Genomic DNA, 25,663 nt, shown 5'->3' with positions numbered 1-25,663 from the left:
ACCACCCTTGTGATCTTCTTACATAATATTCAGTTAAAAACATGAAGTCAGTAGTTTCCATTACTTTCCTTTAAATAATTAGCTAATTATTAAGGAGGAGGCAATGTTTACTTAGCCTCTCTAGAGTATCTGTCAAACTTAAATTACTACTGAAGCTGGTTATCTCCAATTTGCAACCTGGAACAGAGCTGCTGTTTTCTCCTGTATCCTCTGTCTGCCAAAGAACTGCTAGAGAGTACATACCAATACCATCATTTGAGATATGAGTTGTCTTCACTGTAGTCTTCCATCTGCTGTATACATTTTTTATACATAGAACTGCTGTTAGCAGCAAGTTGGAAAAGAACAGTAGAACTCTGGATTGCAAAGGTTTTGTGGAAGGCCTTGTCTAGAAACAGTATTTGGATTTCCAGATCAAATAGGATGCTTTTATTGATTTTACACTTTGAGTTGGCAATGTCAGAAACTCACTTTACTTAGTAGCATATGAAATACTTTTCACACCCTTCATGACATCTTATCCTATATGAATGGCATCAAACCTTTTTACTTCCAGTTATCCCCATGCCCTCCATCAAATTTCTTCCTGTAATGACACTTAGCCTTAAGAACATGAAGAAGCAGACTCTGAAAAATCACACAATCCAACACTTGTAAGTAAACAAATGCTGCTCACATTTTAGGACAAAACAAAGTTATGTTTAATGAAAGCACAATTTAACATTTAAATCCCCTTAAGTAGAGGTAGAAAGCCAGTATTTTAATCGAATCCATTCAGATCTGAAATACTGATACCAGATACTGATTTATTGCTATTAGCGATAACCAAATTTGAGCTTATAATATCAGCAAGGTAGCATCAATACAGTTGTGATCTCCAATACTCATAGAAGAAAACATGTCCACATCTGTAGTAAGACAATAGCAGATTCTACCAAGAATCTACTGCTTCTTGTAAACATAGTATTTGTGCAGATTTCTTTTTCATACTTTAATTTCTAAAGTCATTAAAGGCAAGGTTAGTAGCAGAAAACACATCCAGTTTCACATTCGGCAATATTGAGAACCCTGCTCTTCAAGGACAACCAAAAACCTAGCAGCACATTTTCAAACAATATAACAAGTTTTTCTTAATTACTCACCCTTCAAAATCCCTTCCCCCCCAAAAAACCAAACAACAAAACCAACAAAATATGACACCAAAAATAAAGTGCAGTACCCAGAAAAATAAGTGTCAAGAAAATAGCCATGTTTGTTTCTTTGAAGGAAAAAAAGACAACAACAAAAAAAAAGTACTTGGCTTCAGTCTTATGAGTACTATACTGTGTCCATCATTTTGGATTCTTCTTCATCTCTTTGTATGACAGAGTTTAAACTGCAGGCATCTGTGCTTATGGAACCTTGTAGATCACTTGTGTTCTGCAAGAAAAAAACGACAGCTTAATTCTCCGTAATTTTACCTATTATTGAATCACTGAACACCAGTGTGCTGGTTTGAGGCCAGACAGATCGTCTCTTGCCCCGAAAGGGACAAAAGAATGACACTCACACAAACAGATTGGAGAGTGATGGAAAGTTTAAATGGAAAAGCAATTGGTGAAGCTACAAAAGACTACAAAGGATAGTGCCAAGAATATCCCAAAAGCATACAGAACCCCTCACAGAATTCCCAAAGCTTCCCAATCCTTCCCTTCTTCCCACCTGAGGGTAAACCCAAACCCCCAGGGCTCTTTCTTCCCCCTCCCACTGCTAGGCAAGTCTCAGGCTGGCCAGGTCTGAGACTGCCCCCCCCTCCATTCTCCTCCTGGCATTAGGCCTAGTCAAGCCTAAGGGGCCTGAGATACTCCCCCACCGTTACCCGATAAGAGAGAGCATCTCCCATGGGAGCAGAGAGGGAAGAAAGAGGAAGAGAATGACTCTGCAGATGGATTTATAGGGCGCAGGATTTATGGGTAGCAATATGCTGTTTCCTGTGTCCACCCCTATTGGGTGGGCACCCAGGACACCAGAGGTGTATCTCATGCAGCAGTGGCAGGGGGCACCCAGCCTAAACTGCCACAACCAGGTAGGAAGGGACCCCAATGATCAACCCTTCCTGTGAAAAGCATTATTTCTCCCCAAACCTCTCTGCTCCCATCTGTAGGTATGTAATTTCCTATGCAGGGTGATCAGGAAAGCTAATGGAAGAATGAAACTACCAGTCCCCTAGCCCAGCACTGTGGGAGGGCTTGGCAGCTTTCACCTCCTGCTTCCCACTCAGCCATGAAGCCAAAACACATGAAATGGGGATGGAAAAGATGCTGCATGAGTGGGAAAAGAACCCACAACTCAAAAAAAAAAAAATCAGAATCATAGAATTATTAAAGTTAGAAAAAGACCTGGAAGATCACCAAGTGCAATTGTAACCCAACTACCATGACCACGAAACTATATCCTGAAGTGCCTCTTCTACATCTACACTTCCAGGGATGGCAACTCCACCACCTCCCTGGGCAGCCTGTTCCAATGCCTCACCACTCAGTAAAGAAAATTTTCTTAATATCCAACCTAAACCTCCCCTGGCACAACTTAAGCTCTTTTCTTCTTACTGCATTGCTAGTTACCTGGGAGAAGAGACCAACACCAGCCTCACTACAACCTCTTTTCAGTTAGTTGTAGAGAGCAATTAAGATTTCCTCTTAGCTTTGTCTTCTCCAGACTAAACAACCCCAGTTCCATCAGCCACCCCTCATACGCCATGCCCTCTAACCCTCTTACCAGCCTCATTGCTCTTCTCTGGACACATTGTGGGACTTCCAACGCTGTCCTTATTCTGTGGCGCCTTGAATTGAGCACAGTACTTGAGCTGTGGTCTCACTAGGGCCAAGTATGGAGGCAAAAATCACTTCCCTACTCCTGCTGGACACACTGTTTTTGATACAGGCCAGGATGCCATTGGCCCCCTTGGCCACACTGCTGGCTCAGGTTCAGCCAGCCATCCACCAGTACTCCTGGATCCTTTTCCACTGGACTGCTTTCAAGCCACTCTTACCCAAGCCTGAAGCACTGCTTGGGGTTGCTACAACCACAGTACACTTGGTCCTGTTGAACCTCATCCCATTGGCCTCAGCCTATCAATCCAACCTGCCCATATCCTCTGCAGTGCCTTCCTACCCTCAAGCAGATCAACACTCCTGCTCAATTCAGTGTCATCTGCAAACTTGCTGAGGGTGCCATCAATCCCCTCATCCAAATCACTGATAAAGATATTAAGCATAACTTGCCCAAATACCAAGCCTTAGGGACACCACTTTTGACTGACCACCAGCTGGATTTAACTTCATTTACCGTAAGTCTTTGGCCCAGCCGTCCTAAACCAATTACAAACCCCAAATCCACAGACTTTGGCATAATGTGATAGTATCATTGCCATTTTGAATCTCCGGGACAGGCTGTCAAAAAGGCATCTCATGTATCAAACCACTGGCTGAGGAAGAGTAAGGCAGAACCTTGCCCCATTTCCTCCCCAACCCAACCCCACACCTTAAATACTGGAACTACTATTTTTTGTAGCCCCAGCTTTCCAGCAAAATAAAATTAGAATGTCTTGGGTTCAGACAGAACAAGGCTGATTTTCTTCACAAGAAGTTGGGATGAGCCATACCCAGGCCAGCCAGCTGAACCAGCCAGTGGGGTATTCCATACCACACTGACGTCATACCCAGTACATACGGGGAGCGACTGGAGTGGGAGGTTAGCTCTCCAGCAAGTGGGGCTCAGTTTCTATTGGGCTTAAAACTATAACAGGCCTTTTTAGCATCCAGTGTGAGGCACAAAGTGTTGAGAAGATGAAACATCTGACCAAAGCCTGTTAAAACAATTCTGTTGTATGCACTTTGTATCATAGTCTATGTTTACAGTAGGGGTCCATCTGTTTGCATGATGCCATCACATTAATCCTTATGTGCTCCTTGTACTCCCTATGTTGATGTTTTAGCATCTCAGGGAAATGGATCAGGTCTATCATTTGTACTGGACATTGTCAGCTTGGAATATCATGGTCACATACATGTCTTGGGGTTAAGCTGCTATTTGTATGTGGCATTGTCATTCACGAATAATCTCACCCCCTGTATGAGTGAGACAGGGAAAGAGACTTTCTCAGCTTTTTGAAAATTTTGAATATTGTCAGGATGTCCAAGTCACCATGCTCTTGTTTCTGCCTCCTGAATATGTCCCAGGTCTTATTCAGGGTTACATAGTATTTCTTCAAGAATAAATACCACCAAAAGATCTACCCCAAAGCAGGATAATTTTGAGTGGCAAGGTGTGTGGGAGAGTATGGGCAAGTGTCTACAACAGTGGTCACCTCCAACATTTTAGAATTTCACCAGTTAAACAAGTGTAGAATCCTGAAAACCAATTAAAATATTTGGGAAATGTATATTGTCAATCTGGCAGTTCCTGAGATGCAAATCATTGCAATGCATTGGGGCCTACCCCCTGCCTTTTGAGTCTTTTTCAACAGTACTCTGTGGCCTCAAGGGGAGAAGGAGGTTTCTGGGCCTAAAGACTAACTAACAGACACTGTGGCTAAGGAAATCTCTCTTCCTCACTATGGGCCTGTTTAGCTGTGGAGGAACTGTACCGGAGTTCCATCAATTCAAAGAGGACATGCCCTACTCCTCACCTGTACAGTCCTGTATCTCAGGTATTAGGAGGACATGTTCCCCCACCCCAAAGACAGACTCTGGGATGTATGCAGCATGAGGCACCCTCTGGTTTTACCTACACAACTATGGAGAGGACATGAGAAACTGGGCTGGAGAAACTGGGGTGGAAAATCCACTTCAATCCTAGCTGTACAATACATGGGTTGTGAGGGAAAACAATCACAAAAGGGGATTCCTCCAGGAAGAATGCTTCCCCACTCTCCAGTGGAGAGTTACACCAGTGATGAGTGCTGCCATGCCAGACACACTAGAGCTTCAATACCAGCTTGAGTCAAAGGCAGGCAAGTGGTACACCACAATTGATACCACTTCTTCAGTTCTTCTCTATTCCTACAGCACTGAAGTGCCAGCCACAGTCTGCATACACCCAGAAGTGACTGTCTCAGGGGTGGAAACACAGCCCCACCATTTGTCATGGACTGGTCAAGACTGTACTGCAGAACACTTGCAATACATTGATGACATCATTGTATGGGACAGCATAGAAGTAGTTTCTGAGAAAGGGAAGAAAATTGTCCAGATCCTCCTGAAAGCTGGTTTTGCCATCAAAGGAAGTAAGGTCAAAGGACCTGCACAGAAGATCCATTCTTTAGAAAGAAAACGTCAAGATGGTATGGCAGTCCATCCAAAGCCCCTCTCCGTTCCCACAAAGACAGAATGGCGGGAAGCAGAGAAGCTGGGATAGAAGGAGTCAGGTGGAGACACCTTCCCCCACCCAGGGCTGTGGGTCAGTGGACTCACATGAGCCCTTCTGCCAAGCCAAATGCCCTGCCAGGCATAGTAAGACACAGACCCCATGCTGGGAACAAGTCTGGGCAAAGGGCAGATGCTTATCTGTTCCTGATGCCCACTTCTTTTGTCTGGGCTTTGGACATGCTCTCCTGATGACTCTTGACAAAAAATAGATTTGGCTTTTCATAAAACGGGTCAGTCGTGGAGTGAGTGAGCTCTTTCTCTCAGGTCTTTCCCACCACACACACGGACTAAGCAGCTGTAGCAGTTCAGAATTCTCTGATAAAAAGGGACCAAAAGAGGAATTCCCACAATCAGCAAACAGTGTTGTGAGTATTTGATATACTCCGAAGTCTCAGGAAAGTTCCTTCCTTTTCTGAGGGGAATGTTACTGTTTGTGATGGTTTGAAACTGTCTTTTTAATTTTTTCCTTGCCAAATTCAAAACAGAGAAAGTGAAAGAGTGTAAATAAGTCACTATTGGGTGTAAGAAAGCAAAGTAACGATTGTTCTAAACACTTCCATTGGATAGATAGAAATGTTTAAGAACTATTACCCAAAACAAAGTAGGCACTCTGCACATTCTGCGTTCTGCAGTGGGGGCAGTTGCTGGGCTGTCTGGCTGCTGTTTCTTCTTCTCTTCTGGCTGAAGATAACACACTGACCTTGGCAGCTAAGTTAAAAACTTTCTGCTTAACTAACTCTGCTTCTCTGTCCAGGAGGGTCTGGGGGAAGCTCCTGGGAGAGAGAGGCCCCTTTGGGAGGGTCCCCTTGGGAGGAAGCAAAGGGAGATCGGTTGTGCTTTTCTGTTAATTGTATATATTTGTAAATGTTGTGAATTTTGTATATTTGTACATATTCATTGCATTTCATTGTAGATTTTAGACTCTGCTTGTAAATGCAGCCTTCATTTGCTTCCAGACTGGGCTAGCCTGGTTACTTGTTGGTGGGGGGGAATTTCAGCTCACACCAAGACACTTTTTATTTTTGGCGCTCCAACTCAGGGCTCGATTGCTTGTATGATTTATTTCTGCTCAGATTAGGAAGCAAAATGAAGCTGTTTTGGATTCTGAGTCATTCTATTTCATCTATTATCAGTGTGATTGTCTACAGATGGGCTGTTTCCTGCATGATAGACAAGATTGTGAGATATGTGGCATATAAGTCGTTTCTTTGGGTTAAGAACAAGTTACTGAATGTTGGTGAATTCTGTTGTGGTCTTATTGGGCTAAGAAGATATGGTAACTCCACTATGGATCTGCTAGCAGACACATTTGAGTTTGTTACTCCTCTTACAGCTACAGAGGTTCTTTGGTACCTTAGACATCTTGTGCTAATCTTAATTTTGTTGCTTCTTGGAATAATCATATGGCTACTGATAGCACTGTGTCAAGAAAGATATAAGGCTACTTGCTCTTCCAACTCTGCTGTGAATGTGAAAACCAATCCAGTAAATTTGGTGGCCACTGTAAGCAGAAAGTGTAAAGGAGCTGCAGGAGGAGATGCAGATGCTGCAGGAGATGGCGCAGATGGAGATGAGGGTCCTTCTACTCAGGGTCCCTCTGTTAAGAAAGATCCTCCTGGTGAGGAAGAGAAGGTTAGCCTTAAAACTCTGGCAGACCTCTTGAGACCCCACATGGATGATGGAGATGTAGGTCAGGATGTAGACCCTGGTAGATTAGCAACTGCTGGCAGAGCCTCTGAACTCAAGGAAATTCAACAGAGGATTACAACAGGATTATGGGGACAGCGACCTCAGGATGATGATGAGATGATGAGATGACATACAGTCAGCTAATGCACCCAGACAGGAAATTAGACATGTGAGGAAGGATTACATCAGAGGAGATAATGAGCCAGTCCTGTCTTGGCTAGCCAGGTGTTTTGATATGAGAGCCCCAGCATTGGTGGTAGGCGACAAGTCGGCCTCTCAGTTGGGGATGCTCTCAAAGGATACAGGCATAGACAGGCATCTAGGCAAGTGCATTGGTAAAGTTTCTCTGTGGGCACACCTCCTACTGGCAGTCTCGCTGAGGTACCCCAGCAGAGATGATTTACCATGGAACCCTAAGCCTTGGACCACAATAGATGAGGGAATCAAGCGTCTGAGAGAATTTGCTGTGAGAGAAATAATATATGGAGATCATAAGACTCTGAATCCTGATGAAATTCCTGTTGGAACAGGCCTTGCCAAAAAGCTCATTAAGCTTGCTCCTCCTAATTATGCTACTATTCTGGCAAGCAGGATTGTGGCAAGAAATTATGGTGGAGTGCCTCCTACTGTTGGCCATTTCACTGACCAAATGAGGCAATTGGAGGATAGTCTCGCACGTACTTCTTTGGTTTCAGCCATTGAAACTCTGTCTGGAAAGATGGAGAATTGCATGAAAGAGCTGAAGGAGGAACTTAAAACCTCCATATCCAACTTGATGAAGGGGGATGATTCTGATTCCTCTTCCTCCAGATGGATACAAGTTTCAGCTGTTAGGAACAAACATGCTCCAAGGAGGCCATTCCAGAATAGGTCAAACCAAAACAGACAGCAGAGGCAATCACGTGGCAGTATCTGGATAACTCTGCGTGATCAGTTTGGTGAGAACATGAACAGATGGGATGGTCAACCAACTTCTGATCTTTTCAAGAGGTTACGGGAGCTGCAGAGGGGCAGATCCCGAGGTAACAATACCAGGAGGGTAGCTGTCGCTTCCTCAGTTTCCCAGAACAACTCTGATAGCTCCAACAGTGATCCTAATTCTGGTGCTGGACGTTGTGCCAGCTGTACATGTGGAGGTAATCCCCACCATTAGGGGTGCCCTGCCTTCCGCCAGGGGGAGGTAAGGGATAATGGAGATAACAGAATCTATTGGGATGTGTACATCCAGTGGCCTGGCACTTCAAAATTTCAGAAGTACAGGGCCTTGGTTGTCACAGGAGCTCAGTGCACCATAATACCATCAAATTATCAAGGGGGAGAATCTATAACTATTCAGGGAGTCACTGGTGGATCTCAAGAGTTGTTTAAGATAGAGGTTGATATAAGTTTAACTGGGAAGCAGTGGAAGAAACATACTATTGTAACAGGACCTAATGCACCTTGTATTTTGGGAATTGATTTTCTGAGAGAAGGGCGTTTTAAAGACCCTAAGGGTTACAAATGGGCTTTTGGAATAGCAACTGTAGAAATTGATGGAGGAAAATTGAAGTTGTCTATTAGACCTGAGCTTTCAGATGAATCTGCAGTTGTGGGACAACATGAGATAGAGGATGTAAAGCTGCCGGTTGCTTCTCAAACTGTGCATCACAGACAATACAGAACCAACCGTGACTCTTTGGTGCCCATCCAAAACTTGATTCGTCAGTTGGAGAGTCAGAAGGTCATCAGCAAAACTCATTCACCTTTCAACAGTCCAATCTGGCCTGTGAGAAAGCAGAATGGAGAGTGGCGTCTGACAGTTGATTTCCGTGCCTTGAATGAAGTAACTCCACCCATGAGTGCAGCTGTACCAGACATGATGGAACTCCAATATGAGCTGGAATCCAAGCAGGCCAAATGGTATGCTACCATAGACATTGCTAATGCTTTCTTCTCTATTCCCATAGCAGAGGAATGCAGGCCTCAGTTTGCTTTCACCTGGAGAGGCATTCAGTACACATTCAATCGTTTGCCCCAGGGGTGGATTCACAGTTCAACCATCTGCCATGCAGTGATCCATGATGCTTTGGAGAAAGGTGGAGCTCCAGAACACATTCAGTTCATCGATGACATCATCGTCTGGGGTGAGACTGCTGAAGAAGTCTTCGAGAAAGGTAACAAAATCATTGACATTCTCTTGCAAGCTGGTTTCGCTATCAAGCCAGACAAGGTGAAAGGACCTGCCAGAGAAATCCAGTTTCTGGGAGTGCGGTGGCAAGATGGTCGCCGTCACATCCCAATGGATGTGATAAACAGAGTCTCCACCATGGCAAATCCCATCAACAAGAAAGAAACTGCATTTCTTAGGCATAGTGGGATTTTGGGGACTGCACATTCCTGGATACAGTCAGATTGTGAAACCTCTCTATGATGTGACTCGAAAGAGAAACAGTTTCCAATGGGGTCCTGAGCAACAAGCAGCCTTTGACCAGATCAAGCGAGAGGTAGTCCAAGCGATGGGTCGGGGACCTGTCCGAACTGGTCCAGACATTAAGAACATTCTGTACACGGCCGCGAGTGACAATGGTCCAACCTGGTGCTTATGGCAAAGAGCTCCAGGGGAGACACGAGGACGTCCTCTTGGTTTCTGGGGTCGTGGCTACAGAGGCTCAGAGGCAAACTACACTCCAACAGAGAAAGAGATTTTAGCTGCTTATGAAGGAGTGAAAGCTGCTTCTGAAGTGATTGGAACTGAGTCACAACTTCTTCTAGCTCCTAGATTGCCAGTTCTGAATTGGATGTTCAAAGGCAAAGGTTCTTCACCACATTATGCAACAGATGCTACCTGGTCTAAGTGGATGGCTCTGATAACACAGAGAGCTCGAATGGGAAATCTCGAAAGGCCTGGTTTGGTGGAGGTGATCACAAACTGGCTAGAAGGCACAAGCTGTGCAAAACCTCCAGAGGAGAGAGTAGCTTGTGCTGAGGAAGCTCCTCCTTACAGTGATCTGTCTGATGATGAAAAGAGATATGCTTTGTTCACAGACGGTTCCTGTCGTCTGGTTGGAAACAAGCGAAGGTGGAAGTCTGCAGTGTGGAGCCCAACACGCAGAGTTGCAGAAGCGAGAGATGGAGAAGGAGAATCCAGTCAATTTGCAGAGGTAAAAGCTGTCCAGCTAGCTCTTAACGTAGCTGAACGTGAGAGATGGCCAAAGCTCTATCTCTACACCGACTCATGGAGGGTAGCCAATGCCTTGTGGGGTTGGCTGAAAGACTGGAAAAGGAATGGATGGCAGAGGAAAGGAAAGCCTATCTGGGCTGCAGATTTGTGGCAAGACATTGCTGCTCGCATTGAGAGAATCCCAGTGAAAGTGAGACACATCGATGCTCACATTCCTAAGAGCAAAGCTACAGAGGAACAACAACACAACCATCAGGCAGATCTAGCTGCAAGAGTTTCCCAGGTGGACACAAACTCTGATCCTGATCCTGATCTTGACTGGAAACACCGAGGTGAGCTGTTCTTAGCTCGGTGGGCCCATGACTCGTCAGGACATCAAGGCAGAGATGCAACCTACCGATGGGCTCGTGACAGATCCATTGACATTTCCATGGATGCTATCACACAAGTCATCCATGACTGTGACATTTGTGCTGCTATTAAGCAGGCAAAGCGGATCAAGCCCTTGTGGTACGGTGACCGATGGTCCAAGTACAAGTATGGTGAAGCCTGGCAGATTGACTACATCACTCTGCCTCGTTCTCCATCTGGTAAGCAGTATGTGCTGACTATGGTAGAGGCAAGAACTGGATGGCTGGAAACTTATCCAGTTCCTCATGCAACTGCACGTAACACCATTCTTGGTCTGGAAAGACAAATCCTGTGGAGACACGGAACTCCAGAGAGGATTGAGTCAGACAATGGAACTCATTTCAAGAACAATCTTGTAAAAAACTGGGCCAAAGAGCACGGCACTGAGTGGATATTCCACATTCCCTACTATGCACCAGCTGCAGGGAAGATCGAACGCTACAACGGTTTGCTGAAAACCACTCTCAAAGCCATGGGGGGTGGATCTTTGAAAAACTGGGAGAAACATTTAGCACAAGCAACCTGGTTAGTAAATAGTAGAGGTTCAGTGAATCGAGCTGGACCTGCCCAATCAGATTTGTTGCGAAAGGAGGAAGGTGATAGAGTTTCTGTTATCAGAGAAAAGAATCTGTTAGGCAAAACTGTTTGGGTATTTTCTCCTTCAGGAGAGGCCAAACCTGTCCGAGGGGTGGTTTCTGTTGAAGGTCCTGGTCACACCTATTGGGTAATGCAAGAAAATGGTGAAATTCAGTGCATTCCACAAAGAAATCTAACTTTGACTGAGAGAGGTTAAATTCAGAGTGTTGTGCAGATACAGCATCGCACCCAAGAGGAGAGTCCATGAGATCTACGGTGCATGAACCCTGAGAGCCCTGAGTCACCTGAGAGTCCCTGTTCCTTTCTTCGCTCCATCTGTGAGGAAACAAGCTGTTTGCTGTTTTTCCTGTGATTTGAGTCTTTTGAATCATCTACATCTGAGATAGCCAGAATGGACTATGATCTTTATTCACCTATTGTTGTAGATATTATTTTAGATTAGATAAATGATAGTAGCAGCCAATGGAATTGTTTAGAAGGGGTGGACTGTGATGGTTTGAAACTGTCTTTTTAATTTTTCCTTGCCAAATTCAAAACAGAGAAAGAGTGTAAATAAGTCACTATTGGGTGTAAGAAAGCAAAATACTGATTGTTCTAAACACTTCCATTGGATAGATAGAAATGTTTAAGAACTATTACCCAAAACAAAGTAGGCATTCTGCACATTCTGCGTTCTGCAGTGGGGGCAGTTGCTGGGCTGTCTGGCTGCTGTTTTCTTCTTCTCTTCCGACCTTGGCAGCTAAGTTAACAACTTTCTGCTTAACTAACTCTGCTTCTCTGTCCAGGGGGGTCTGGGGGGAAGCTCTTGGGAGAGAGAGGCCCCTTTGGGAGGGTCCCCTTGTGAGGAAGCAAAGGGAGATCAGTTGTGCTTTTCTGTTAATTGTATATATTTGTAAATGTTGTGAATTTTGTATATTTGTACATATTCATCGCATTTCATTGTAGATTTTAGACTCTGCTTGTAAATACAGCCTTCATTTGCTTCCAGACTGGGCTAGCCTGGTTATTGTTGGTGGGGGCGGAATTTCAGCTCACACTGACACACTGCTACTTTTGCATCTATATTTTCCCAATACGATTCTCAAACAATCTGTAACCATTCCTATTGTGAAGATAACCATCAACCAAGCTACCAAACTTTTGTAACATTTGCATCACATTATGAGGGCACCAGAGCGAAATTAGTAAATAATTTTGTTAATTTCTCACCTTATTCCCCCTTATCCGTAACAAATGGGCATCATCAGATCCCAGTAAGACATGATTAACAAGACAGCAGCTATGTCTCTGGTACCAATAAAAAAGGAAACCCAGGCTTTCTTGGGTGTTGTGGGTTTCTGGAGAATGCATATCCCAGACTACAGCCCAATTGTGAGGCCTCTCTACCAAGTGTCCCAGAACGATTTTAAAGAAGCCCTGAGCAGGGACAGGCCTTTGAGCAAATCAAACAGGAGACTGTACGTGCAGTAGCCCTTGGCCCCATCTGGGCAGGACAAGATATTAAAAACATGCTCTACACTGGAGCCAGGAAGAATGGTCCTACCTCAAGCTTCTGTCAGAGAACACCCAGGGAGACCCAAAGCCAGCACCTAGGATTTAAGTTGGGCATACAAAGGATCTCAGGCCAACTATAATCCAGATGAAAAAGTGATAGCAGTAGTAGATGGAGTTCAAGCTGACACAGAAATGGTTGGTACTGAAGCACAGATAGCAGTGCTGGATATTCACAGAGATGGTCTCCTCTACACACCATGCAACTGATGCCATATGGAGTAAGAGGGATTTGGATTGGCAGTAAGGTGAATGATTCACAGCTCAGTGGGCCCACAACACCTTGAGTCATCAGGAAGAGATGCAACATATAGATGGACCGGAGACTGACTTGAACCATGGACACTATTGCACAGATTACCTAGGAATTCAAAACGTGCTGCAATCAAGCAAGTCAAATAGTTAAAGCCTCTGTGGTATGGGGGATGATTTAAATATAATGTGCTGGTTTGGGGCCAGACAGATCGTCTCTTGCCCCGAAAGGGACAAAAGAATGACACTCACACAAACAGATTGGAGAGTGATGGAAAGTTTAAATGGAAAAGCAATTGGTGAAGCTACAAAAGACTACAAAGGATAGTGCCAAGAATATCCCAAAAGCATACAGAACCCCTCACAGAATTCCCAAAGCTTCCCAATCCTTCCCTTCTCCCCACCTGAGGGTAAACCCAAACCCCCAGGGCTCTTTCTTCCCCCTCCCACTGCTAGGCAAGTCTCAGGCTGGCCAGGTCTGAGACTGCCCCCCTTCCATTCTCCTCCTGGCATTAGGCCTTGACAGGCCTAAGCGGCCTTGAGGATACTCCCCCAGCATTACCCGATAAGAGAGGACATCTCCCAGGGGAGCAGAGAGGGAAGAAAGAGAAAGAATAAGACTCTGCAGATGGACTTATAGGGTGCAGGATTTATGGGTAGAAATACGCCGTTTCCTGTGTCCACCCCTATTGGGTGGGCTCCCAGGACACCAGAGGTGTATCTCATGCAGCAGTGGCAGGGAACACCCAGCCTAAAGTGCCACATGCCACCCCTTATTTCATACCCATAATTCCTGCACCCAAAACATATCATCAAATCAGAAACAACTTTCGGATGACATGTCTGGCAAAGTCCAGGTCCTCATCTGGGCGTCCTTCCAAAGAGTTTTCTCCCTCAGGCTCAGGTAAGAGTTCATTCCAATTCTTCTCCCTCATCCTGTGGAACCTCCCAACGATGCAGAGTTCATTCTTCTGCACGGTGAACTCTTCATGGGTTCAATGGACATCCTGGCCACCTGGAAAGAACCTCATAACTTCTCAATCAAGCATTTCTCTATCCACTCAAGCGGCATGTTTCCACCCCTCGGGGCAATCGAGTCAGAACAATCAGGCTCCTTGACTCGACTCCTTCCACACCTTGCAGGCAACAGCACGCTGAGACTTTCCAAAGCTGCACAGACCTTTCCCAAGCCCAGTACTGACCACTTCCAGCCGCGGCCCGAGGCTAATACGGATACACACCACGCACAGGCACACCACTTCCCCTGAGCGTACGCATGCCGAGGCATGGAGGCATCCGGCTACAGCGCCCTCCCCCGGGAGAGGGCGTGGCTGCACTGCAACCCACTGAGAGGAGGAGCCGGGTGCTAGGCGCCATTTTCGGAACACATCCGAAAATCAGGGGAGAGGTAACAGCGGCCATCACCCGATATACAGAACGACAGAGCCGCCGTCACCTCTGCAGCCGCAGTACAGATCCAAACCGCCGCCACCCCTCGGGCCACAAGAGCGGCTTTTCCAGCCAAAGCTATACTCGCTCCCTGGGCCCTAGGAAGCAGCTTTTGAACTGGAGCCACCGCCAGCCTTCTTGATTACGGGAGCCACCGCTCACCTCCCGCTGCGGCTAGCCCCCACCGCCGCGGGGTAAGACGACCCTGGTCTGCTTCTGACTGTCCCTCCCCCTTCCTCAGCTCCGCGCTGCTCTGCTCGCCGCTGGCGCCGCGGGGAGCAAAAGGGAAAGGGACAGGCACCACATTCTTAAGCTTTCCCCAGTCCCTGTAGCTGTAGAGTCGCCACTGCCGCCTTAGAACAGCAGACGGGATTCTACGCCACGGCTACGCACCAGGGTGTCCCCTCGCAACCCATAAAACGCCCACACGGTCACCCCAGCACAAAGCCTTGAGCCCAGCCACCAAAAACCAACAACGTCCAGATATCCATTTCAACTTTTCCACCCCTGCACTTCTCCAATCCAATTTGCAGAGTTCCGCAGCAACCATCCTCTGCTACCAAAAATCTGTGCTGGTTTGAGGCCAGACAGATCCTCTCTTGCCCCGAAAGGGACAAAAGAATGACACTCAAACGGATTGGAGAGTGATGGAAAGTTTAAATGGAAAAGCAATGGGTGAAACTACAGAAAACTACAAAGCATAGTGGCAAAGATATCCCAAAAGCATACAGAACCCCTCACAGAATTCCCAAAGCTTCCCAATCCTTCCCTTCTTCCCACCTGAGGGTAAACCCAAACCCCCAGGGCTCTTTCTTCCCCCTCCCACTGCTAGGCAAGTCTCAGGCCGGCCAGATCTGAGACTGCCCCCCCCTCCTTTCTCTTCCTGGCATTAGGCCTAGAGGATACTCCCCCAGCATTACCCGATAAGAGAGAGCATCTCCCATGGGAGCAGAGAGGGAAGAAAGAGAATGACTCTGCAGATAGACTTATAGGGCGCAGGATTTATGGGTAGAAATACGCCGTTTCCTGTGTCCACCCCTATTGGGTGGGCACCCAGGACACCAGAGGTGTATCTCATGCAGCAGTGGCAGGGGGCACCCAGCCTAAACTGCCACATATAAATATTCAGAGGTCTGGCAGATTGCCTTCATCACTCTCCCACAAACATGTCAAGGCAAGTTGTCACATTCTCACTATGGCAGAAGCAGCCACTGGATGGCTGGAAACCTGCCCCATGCCACTGCCTGGAATGTCATCCTGGGCCTTAAAATCAGATCTTATGGTGACACAGCACCTCTGAGAGAACTGAGTCAGACAATGGGACTTATTTCTGAAACAGCCTCAGACTCCTGAGCTGAAGAGCATGCCATTGAATGGGTGTATCACATCCCTTGTCTGGGTAAGATCAAATGCTACAATGGACTGCAAAAGACTACACTGCAAGCAATGTGGGATGGAACCTGTAAAATTGGAAGAAACATTTAGAACAAGCCGGCTGATTAGTTAACACCAGAGGATTTGCCATTTGAGCTGGCACTGCACCATCAAAACTCCCACGTACTGTAGAAGGGGATAACATCCTCACACTGCACATAAAAAATGTATTAGGGAAGATGCTCTAGGTTAGTCCTGCTTCAGGCAAAGCCAAACTCATCCATGGGCTTGCTTTTTGCCCAGGGACCTGGGAGTGGTGGCAAGTGATGTAGGAGGATACAGAAGTCTGTGTGCTGCAAGGTAATTTAATTTTGGGTAAGAAGAGTCAGTGAATTAAATAGCGTAACGTTGACGGTTAAATACATCTGCTTGGCAAGAAGAGAATGTTACAGATAAGGGGTAGATAATACCCTGGGTTTGGCTAGGACAGGGTTAATTTCCTTAGCAAAAAGCTGGGACCAGCCACACCCAGGACAGCAACAGATCCAGCCAGTGGGGTATTGCACACCTTAAGTATGTAGGCTATGCAAGGGAGGGAGGCAGGGGTTGCAGTGGTTCTCCCTTGGTCTCCCACAGGTCTGGGCATTAAGTGAGAGCGTTGCATTCTATATCACTATTTGTGATACATTACTTGTTTGCTATTATAATTCCAGTTTTTCCTTCATTCTTTGTATTATGATTATAGAATGCCAGGGGTTGGAAGGGACTTTCAAGGACTACCAAGTCCAACCCCCTGCCAGAGCAGGACCACAGAACTAGCACAGGTCACACATGAACATATCCAGATGGGTCTTAAAAGTCTCCAAAGAAGGAGACTCCACAGCCTCCCTGGGAAGCCTGTTCCAGCACTCTGTGACTCTCACAGTAAAGAAGTTCCTCCTCATGTTGAGGTGGAACCTCCTGCTCTGTAGCTATATCCATTACTCCTTGTCCTACCACAGGGCACAAGTGAGAAGAGCCTGTCCCCTTGCTCTTGACCCCCCAGCCCTCAGATGTTTATAAACATTTATTAAATCCCCTCTCAGTCTTCTCTTCTCCAGACTAAAAAGCCTCAGGGGCTCTCAGCCTCTTCTCACAGGACACATTTCAGTCTCTTAACCAGCCTGGTCGCTCCCTGTTGGACTCTCTGCAGCAGATCCCTGTCCCTCTTGAACTGGGAATTCCAAAACTAGATACAATATTCCAGTTGAGGTCTCACCCAGGGCAGAGTAGAGGGGAAAGAGCACCTCCCTTGATCTGCTGGACACACTCCTCTCAATGCACCCCAGGATCCCACTGGCCCTCTTGGCCACAAGGACACATTGCTGACCCACGGATAAGTTATTATCCACCAGGACTTCCAGGGCCTTCTCCAGCAGATCACCTCCTGACCTGTACTGGTGCAGTTTCTTATTCCTTCCCAGGTGCAGGACTCTGCACTTATCCTCCTTGAACCTCCTTAGGTTCCTCTCTGCCCAGCTCTCCAGTCTGTCCAGGTCTTGCTGAATGGCCACACAGCCTTCAGGTGTCTCAGCCAAGCCTCCCAGCTTGATATCATCAGCAAACCTGCTGAGCAGTCACTCTGTCCCCTCATCAATGTCATTGATGAAGACATTGGATAGGACTAAACCCAGCACCGACCCCTGGGGGACTCCACTGGTTACAGCTCTCCAGATGGACTTAGCACCACTGATCACCACTCTTTGCACTCTATTTTGTAACCAGTTCCTAATCCATCTCACTGTCTGCTCTTCGATTTCACACTTCCTGAGCCTACTCTCCAGGATGGTATGGGAGACAGCATCAAAACCCTTACTAAGGTCAAGGCAGACTACATCCACTGGTCTCCCTGCATCTACCCATCCTGTTAAAACATCATAGGAGGCTATCAGATTAGTCAAGCATGATTTCCCCTTGGTAAATCCATGCTGACTACTCCTGATCATCTTCCTTTCTTCCAAGTGCCTAGAGATGACCTGCAGAAGCAGCAGCTCCATCATTTTTCCAGGGATGGAGGCAAGGCTCACTGGTCTATAGTTTCTCGGAACCTCTTTCTTGCCCTTTTTGAAGGCTGGAGTGACATTGGCTTTCCTCCAGTCCTCAGGCACCTCCCCTGTCTGCCACAATTTGGCAAAAATGATGGAGAGTGGCAGAACAACAACATCAGCGAGCTCCCTCAACACTCTTGGGTGCATCTCATCAGGCCCCATGGACATATGGATGTTCAGTTTATGGAACTGAACCCTAACCCAGTCTTCATTGACTAGTGGAAGGTCCTCCCTCCCACAGTCGTCTTCTCCTTCATCCAGGGTCTGGAATTCATAGGGGAGTTAGTTTTAGGAGTAAAGAGTAAAGCAAAGAAGGCATTCAGCAACTCTGTCTTCTCTGCATCCTCTGCATCCCCAGTTATCAGGGCTGCCTCCTCCTTCAGCAGTGCAGCCACACCTTCCCTGTTTTTCATTTTCCTACTGACATATCTGAAAAAGCCCTTCTTGTTCTGTTTTACTTCCTATATTAGTTTTAGTTCCAAGAGGACTTTGGCCTTCCTTGTTGCCTTCCTACATACCCTAGGAACTACTTTTTCCATGCTTTGTCCCTTCTTCCCTGCACTATAAATGTCTTTCTTCCATGAGATTTCCATTGGAAGCTCCTTGCTCAGGCAGGTCTCCTGTCTACACCTACCCCATTATTCACTCAAGGAAACACACCTATCTTGGGCTTGGAGGAACTGGGATTTAAAAGTTGTCCAACTTCATCGGGCTCCTTTACCCTCCAGAATCTTAGCCCATGGGACTCCTACAAATATACCTCTGAAGAGTACGAAGTCAAGCCTGCAGAAGTCCATGGTTGTAATCCTACTTACTGCCCTGCATAATACTAAACTCCACGATGTTATGGTCACTGTCACCAAGCCTGCTCCCATCCTTAATGTCCCCAACCAGTCCTTCTCTATTAGTCAATACAAGGTCCAGCAGTGCACTTCTCCCCATTGGCTCCTCCACTACCTGCATCAAGAAGTTATTGTTCTATTAGACTCCTTATCCCAAGACGTGAGGAGCTCTGCATTTTGCTCCTCATTTCTCTTTCCCATCCTACTGGAGAGGAGGTAGGGGGGCAACTGTGCAAGCTGCCATGAGGAGTTCAGCTGCAGCTGGGCTGGAAACCACACCAATGGAGGGAGTGAAACAGATTTTTAGCTTAAGTTGAATGCTTCACGTTGTCCACAGTAAAATCAGACAACTTTGCAACAGTAAGGAAATAAGCCCTGAAAAATTCATCAACCAGTATCATCACATGTCAGGAATTCTTTAAATGTGATGGCACAGGTTGTTTTTATTCTCAGTATTTCTAGCAATTGACTACACAATTACTTAAGATTCAGCTGCAATATCTTATTTGAAAGGTACTTTAATTTTTTACAGTAGGTAGTTTCAGCTAATTGCCTAATACTGCATTTTTCACAATCTTTGAAGTTGTTTCTTCATTCCAGAATGTGGCCATCACTAGTACTGTACAAAAAAACCCCAACAATCTAGGTGCCCCGAGTTTTCCTTCGTCTCATGAGACAACTTTCCTTAAGCTTGACTTACCTGAATGATACCATGAAGAGGATTTGCCATTTTAGACTGAAAATTCACTTCACTACATGTGGTACACTGTGAATACAATTCTAGGTTCTGATCAGGTTTATGATGCAGTGTTTATCTTAAGCATGCAAATGCAAGGGCACTTTACTAAAAAATGCTTTTGACCTCATGTTGATGCTTCCCAAATTCCAGCTAGTGAAAAGAAAGTCCATATGTGCCTTGCACATTGATAACACTGCAATATATATCCCAAGTACTAGTAGTTCTACAAATAACCCTCTTCATGTTTCAAATAGGTACAGTTTAAGGCAGGATCTACTTTAAGTTACATTCCTAGAAATAACAAACCTACCTGTAAAAAAGAAGTCAGCTCTCCTACAAGACCAGGATTGACACTGATGTCATGTAGTAACGTAGTTTGAAAGCCCTGTGATTGCGACCAGATTCTCACTCTTGTCTTGAAAGCTTCAAGTTCATTTTTAAAAGCCTCAAAATAGTCTTCTCCTGTCTACAAAAATGAAATATGTGCACTTCAGCAAGATTTACTTTTGTGTTGTAAGTACAGACTGCTGAAAAAACCCCCATGCAGTAATGTATGTTATACCCTTTGAGGAATAACACTCATGAACTACTCAAGAATAATGTTAATCCATTTAAAATGAAAGTTCACTTAGATTTTTTCAGGTGATCTGTAGTATTTTATACATAGAAGTGAAGTAATTGATTTATTTAAGGACATCCTCTTTTAGCCTTTATTTCAACTAGGAAGCCAGCATGCTTTGAAGAACAGGTGCTTGTGGTAGCACATTGGTCAAAGGTAAAGCACAAGCTGACTTGCACTCAACTCCTTTAGGCAATATTGAGAACCATCAATTTCAGTAAGTGAATACAGTCTGTGAACCATGGCTGCAGTCTTCCAGCATTTCTCCTGCAGAGCTGTGGTTTGCTGTATTTCAGCAATACGAATGGGATGCTATTTTGGGCCCCACTATGAGTCGCAGATGAAATGGAAAGTTGTGACAATACATAGGTACACTGTGAACACACTGATGTAATTAGGCAAAATCAGTTCTTAAACTGGCCTCTATTTGCTGTTTTAGTTAGTTTTTACTCCTCTGTAACATCCCTGTTGCCCTCTTGCTGTATTTTGCTTTCCCTCCAAGATAAGGAAAATCCACTAAACTTTCCTTCTCAGAACTGAAATTACACCAACATATTCCATCTAGAAAAGAAATGCTAATGAAACACTCTCCCATAAGCCTCAGTCAATAGAGTATTTTGCCTCTTATGGTTAAGAATAAACCTTCCCTAAAACACAGGTCCTTTGTAAAATAAAGAGTTTCTCCCATCATTACCCAAGCCAACTTACTTTGGCTTTTTGGAAAAAGAGACGAAAACAACCTCTTGGATCCACATTGCAGTTTCTGGCAATTTCCATAATAAACTGCATTACAACTGCTTGGTGTGCTACTTGCTCCATCAGAGCTGTTTTCTGAGAAAAAAAAAAAAAAAAGTTATGATTTAAAGAGAGTTCCTGTGATTGTATTTCTGAAATTCAGCATCATTTCCTTTTGTTCTAGTTCCTAAACAGATGAGGACTGATACACAGGGACACAAGGGGACTGATCATTAGATGTAACTATACTTATGTGACAGTGGACTACAGATTTTTTTTTAATGAAGCTGAGGGTGGAAATCACAGTTACAAAAGCTGATCAAGTCGGATTGCTTTTCCATAATGCAAATGGCAAACTGTATGCTTTCAAACAACTCACACTTTCTTCATACCTGTTCACTTTCTAGATGAAAACACCACAATGTGAGATATCTAGATGTTTCTTCACATACAAGATATGGGTGATCAGACAAAAATCTTTGACTATCATCCCATCTGCTCAGCATACCTAATAAGAGAAAAGTAGTTAAGATATTCTAAATGGATAAATTATTTAATGCAGCAGTTACTTGCATTGATATCTACATATATATTTATATATACACAACACCTTTACAATTCACTAACTTCAGAATGCCAGCATGCAGTTAAATTTGGAGGTTAATTTATATACCTAACCAACACAAAAAAAGCATTACCAGAGGGTATAATCAGACTTTGAAGAGTCCAAAAGTAGGTTTTAACAGTCATTTTCCTATATTCCTATATTTTAATGCATTTCCTGAATTTTAGTGCATTAGTTTAGACAAAAGTAATTTTGTCCTCCTCTCAGCTAGGAAGCCTGCAAGAAAGCCTCTTTTTTTCTGCTGAAATGCACAGCAGTGGAGAAGTCTTCTGATTCCACTGTCATTACAATTAGCAGTTCAGGTATTTGAAAAACTGCTCCCCATCATTGCTGTCCACATGCTCTCAGAGTGTTGTGCCTCAACTTAGTACTTGCAAGGCTTGCTAATACTAACAAGACTAGAAACTCTCTTTAAAATAGTTCAGATTCTTAGAAGACAAATACCTTAGCAACAATCAGTTTCTACCAAAAAAACCCCATTGTATTTTGTTAACTCAGTGTTGTTCTTGACCTGGAATTCCAAATATGGCTATACAACACCACAGATTGAAAACAGCCCATAATTTCCAACAGAAAGCACTTCAGAGAACCATCAAATTTTTGGATTACTTTACAAGATCTGCTTTGTGCTTAATTATGTTCAACAATTGTGACAAGAGCTCAAGTGACACCTAGTAGATAATTAATTTTAAGAAAGAGGTAATTTTATGCACACACTCAGGCATTTCTGGACATTTAATCAGTCATTACCCTTTCAGCTTAACAGCCACAAAGGAGATAGCTATGGATAATCCCTTGGAATTCTACATACACAACTTCCACTTCCATGAATGTCCCTGCCTTTTCCTTCTGAACAAAGCAAGTCCTTCTGAGCAAAGTTGACAGAACTTGGGTTTTAGGGCTTATGCTCATTTAAGAATTAATTTTTAATTTAAAAAAAAAGTAAGCTGTTGCTGCTTACAGGGTCTAACAAGCTTCTACAGTTTATACCTTGTTTTGCTTTGACATTATCTGTCCTGATAAATTCAAGAAGAGTCTATTAGCAGGTCTTTCATTTGTTAGCATTTGTTATGTACAGTCAGAAGCAAACCTATACAAATTCTGTACAAGTCTGAAACGCAAAACGTTGGACAAAGTACACTCACCAAAGTGTCTAATCTTTTGTTCATGTTTTTGCATAAGTGGTTCAGACACATGTTCATCTTCTATTTCTTTTCTTTTTTGATTAATGAAACTCTGAGGAAGAGAAAAATTGTATTGTTCCAGAAACTCAAAACATATTCCTATGTATCACTGAAAGGTGTTACATTTGCTACTATTTAAAGGGCTATGTTCTCATTTTAGAGTCATGTCACACACTTCTCAAGGTTTTTCTTTGGACAATCTGTTCCACTGTTTCAGCACCTCATAAAAAAATTTCTTCCTTAATGTACTATCTCTCAGTTTAAAACCATCACTTTATAGTCTCACTACAAGCAGTGATAAAAAATAATAATAAAACATCTCCATCTTTCTTGTAACCCTCTAAGTGCAGAAAGGACACAACACAGTCAATAAAGGCTCTTCAGCACCCTTCCTACAGGCTGAACTTCCCTAACTCTCAGCTGTTCCTTACAGAAGAGGTGTTCTAGTGCTCTGGCCACTCCTGTGGCCCTCTTCTGGACCCAGTCTAACAGGTTCGTGTCTTTCCTATGCTGTGGACTCGAGGTAGACAATAGTACCTCAGTTTGTGTCTCACCAGAGCAAAGCAGAGACATAAAATCCCTCCCCTTGACCTTGCTGACTATGCTTGTTTTGATGCAGCCTAGGATATGGTTGTCCCGCACTGCAAGTGTACATTTCTGGTTTGTACCCATTATCTAAATAACCCAAGCATGTTCTGATTCACACTGCTGGTAAAGAAATACTTCCAAATTTGTAGTATGAGTGCAGCTTGCTGCCTTTCATGAGGAAAAGGAATTAAAAAAAATCCAAAATAATTTCACACATACTGTGGTTTTGTGTTGTACTGAACACAGAAGACACTCAAATGATAAGAAAAACAAAGAGGCTAAGACTTGTCTTCATGCACACTGATATGAGTCATACCTTATTAAAAACCTCCTTACTAACAGGGTCTGTGTTCCATAGATTCTGTCTTTCACTCTGGTTTAGTGCTTCTTCTTTTCTTCTCCACTCTTCCTCTCTCCATCTCAACTCTGCAGCTTCAGCCTTTGCTTGAGCTAATTCCTGATCACAGGATTCAGAATTATGCAGTGCCAAGCTTCCAAGTTTTTGCTGGGCTTCTGCTAGGTTCCATGTGCATTCTACAGAGTGCTTCACAAACTCTCTTTCTTTTTGGCAGGCGAATTCAATCCCTTGGCTGTATGTCTGTGTGGAAAACGAAACATTAATTGAGAGAAAATTGTCCATTCACTCTGTATAGGAGCAGACATGCATAAATCCCAAAGATAATGCACCCAAAAGGCATCTTAGATATACAGCATTATATGCACAGGAGCAATGAAGCATGGTATAGTACAGCTAGATGTCTTTTAGAAAGATTTCTAATTCATCTCAACTTTGTTCAGTGCATTTGAAAATCATGGATCATATACTGTTATCACTAATAGTCTTCAAACTGTAAATATACTTCTGACACAGCTGAAACCCCTCTGGCTATCTCTGGGCTACAAAGTTAGCAACAGAGCCCAATACAAGCATATGCTCCTTTTGGTCAAATCTACTGAGGTCACCATTTATAGCTGGGAGAGAAAAGTGACCTCTTTAAGCATCAATGCTTGTATTACTTCCAGGTGTGAGCTTAGATATCAAATTCAGTAACTTATTAAGTTATCCTCTAAAGCATATGCTATGCTTTCCCACCAAGAGTAGGGGAAAAGCATCTATATGCATTATTTACTCAGTCTTCCAGTGCCTTATGAATTTTGTGGTGCTGATAATCTCTGGATGAGGGACACTAAGAGCAAAACAAGCTGTGAAAGATTACTGGGAATAAATTTGAATGTAAACAGGTATGCTCACACCTGCTTTGGGAACTACAGTATTTGTGTTTAACAAGAGGAAAATTTCACTGCTTGGGAAACCAATGTAATGGCATCTTCTTCGAAGACTATACATGATTTCTCACAACGCATTTATAAAATGTCGACTTGCTCAAGGCAAGAGAGAAACACACTGTACATAAATCTATCTGCTTTAAGACATAAGTATGCTGGGATAACTATAACCCAGCTCCCTCCACACCACTTGTCAGACCTAGAATTGTTACTCACGGGTGGGGGCGGACACCAGACCCTGTCCAGCCCCCCGTCAACAGCGGCAGCGCGTTTGCTCCTTCTGGCGTGCTCCAGGTTGGCGGAACGGCCCCGGAGGGACGCAGACACCTCAGCACACTCTCGCCCCGCCACGCGTCGGCCTCCGCGGTGACCAGAGGCCCGCTGTGCTCGGGCTACGGCCGCGGGGCAGCTGAGACGTCTACAGCACCGACCTGTTCCGCTCCGCGCCGGCCAGGGCGGGGGAAGCGGTGCGAGGCTGCCGGGGCGGCAAGAGGCGGGGGTGGGGGGACACACATGTACCTGCACTTCCGGCAAGCGCCGAGGGGAAGTGGGAGCCTGCTCCCGCTCCTCATCCTCCTCCGACGGAGGGCCGCCGTTCCATGAGCCCGGGAGCCACAGCGCCATCCCCACGCTGAGCCCCCACCAGTCGCCGACCCCAGTCGCCCGCGACACTTAACACCTCTCACCGGAAGTGAAGCAGTGCGCCACTTCCGCCACTTCCGGCAATATAAGCGGGTCGCGCGCTCCCCCAGCCGGCGCCGTCGGGCAGGGCCTGCTACCGCCGCGCCAGTGGGAGGCAAGGCGAGGCGAGGCAAGCGTTGCTGGGCCCGCGGGAGGTGCAGCGCCAGGCACGCCACCCGCCGCCTGCTGGGATGATCTACCGTCACGCCACCCACCAGGCCCAGTCGCTGCTACAGCGCAGTGGTCAGCTGAGTGGCAGCGCCGAGGCGCTCCTGCATGTGCGTGGCTGCAGTACCGTGTGTTGGGCCTCTTTCGTGCCGACGGAGGGCCGCCTACTTCCCTGGAGGTTATAGCAGGGCGCTGACAAATTACACACACATATGTA

At 45.1% G+C, this 25,663-nt stretch overlaps 1 protein-coding gene across 2 annotated transcripts; it reads right to left on the bottom strand.

Moving 5' to 3' along the window:
- Window positions 1–1,306: 1,306 nt before the first annotated feature.
- Window positions 1,307–25,221, bottom strand: CDC37L1 (cell division cycle 37 like 1, HSP90 cochaperone). Of its 2 annotated transcripts, none has more exons than XM_054397313.1 (7): window positions 25,117–25,221; window positions 23,627–23,908; window positions 22,684–22,774; window positions 21,306–21,421; window positions 20,887–21,009; window positions 19,870–20,025; window positions 1,307–1,419 (listed from the first exon to the last, which is right to left on the bottom strand). In XM_054397313.1, the coding sequence occupies exons 1-7, from the start codon at window positions 25,219–25,221 to the stop codon at window positions 1,318–1,320; spliced, it is 975 nt and encodes a 324-aa protein (XP_054253288.1). In that variant the 3' UTR covers window positions 1,307–1,317. The 2 variants fall into 2 exon arrangements, with proteins under 2 accessions (XP_054253288.1, XP_054253289.1); XM_054397314.1 differs by lacking the exon at window positions 1,307–1,419 and adding an exon at window positions 13,934–14,083.
- Window positions 25,222–25,663: the final 442 nt, after the last annotated feature.

This window comes from Indicator indicator, chromosome Z (genome assembly GCF_027791375.1).
Source record: "Indicator indicator isolate 239-I01 chromosome Z, UM_Iind_1.1, whole genome shotgun sequence".
In the NCBI taxonomy this organism is placed as follows: domain Eukaryota; kingdom Metazoa; phylum Chordata; class Aves; order Piciformes; family Indicatoridae; genus Indicator; species Indicator indicator.
The sequence above is the reverse complement of the archived record's forward strand: the minus strand, read 5'-3'. Positions and strand labels throughout refer to the sequence as shown.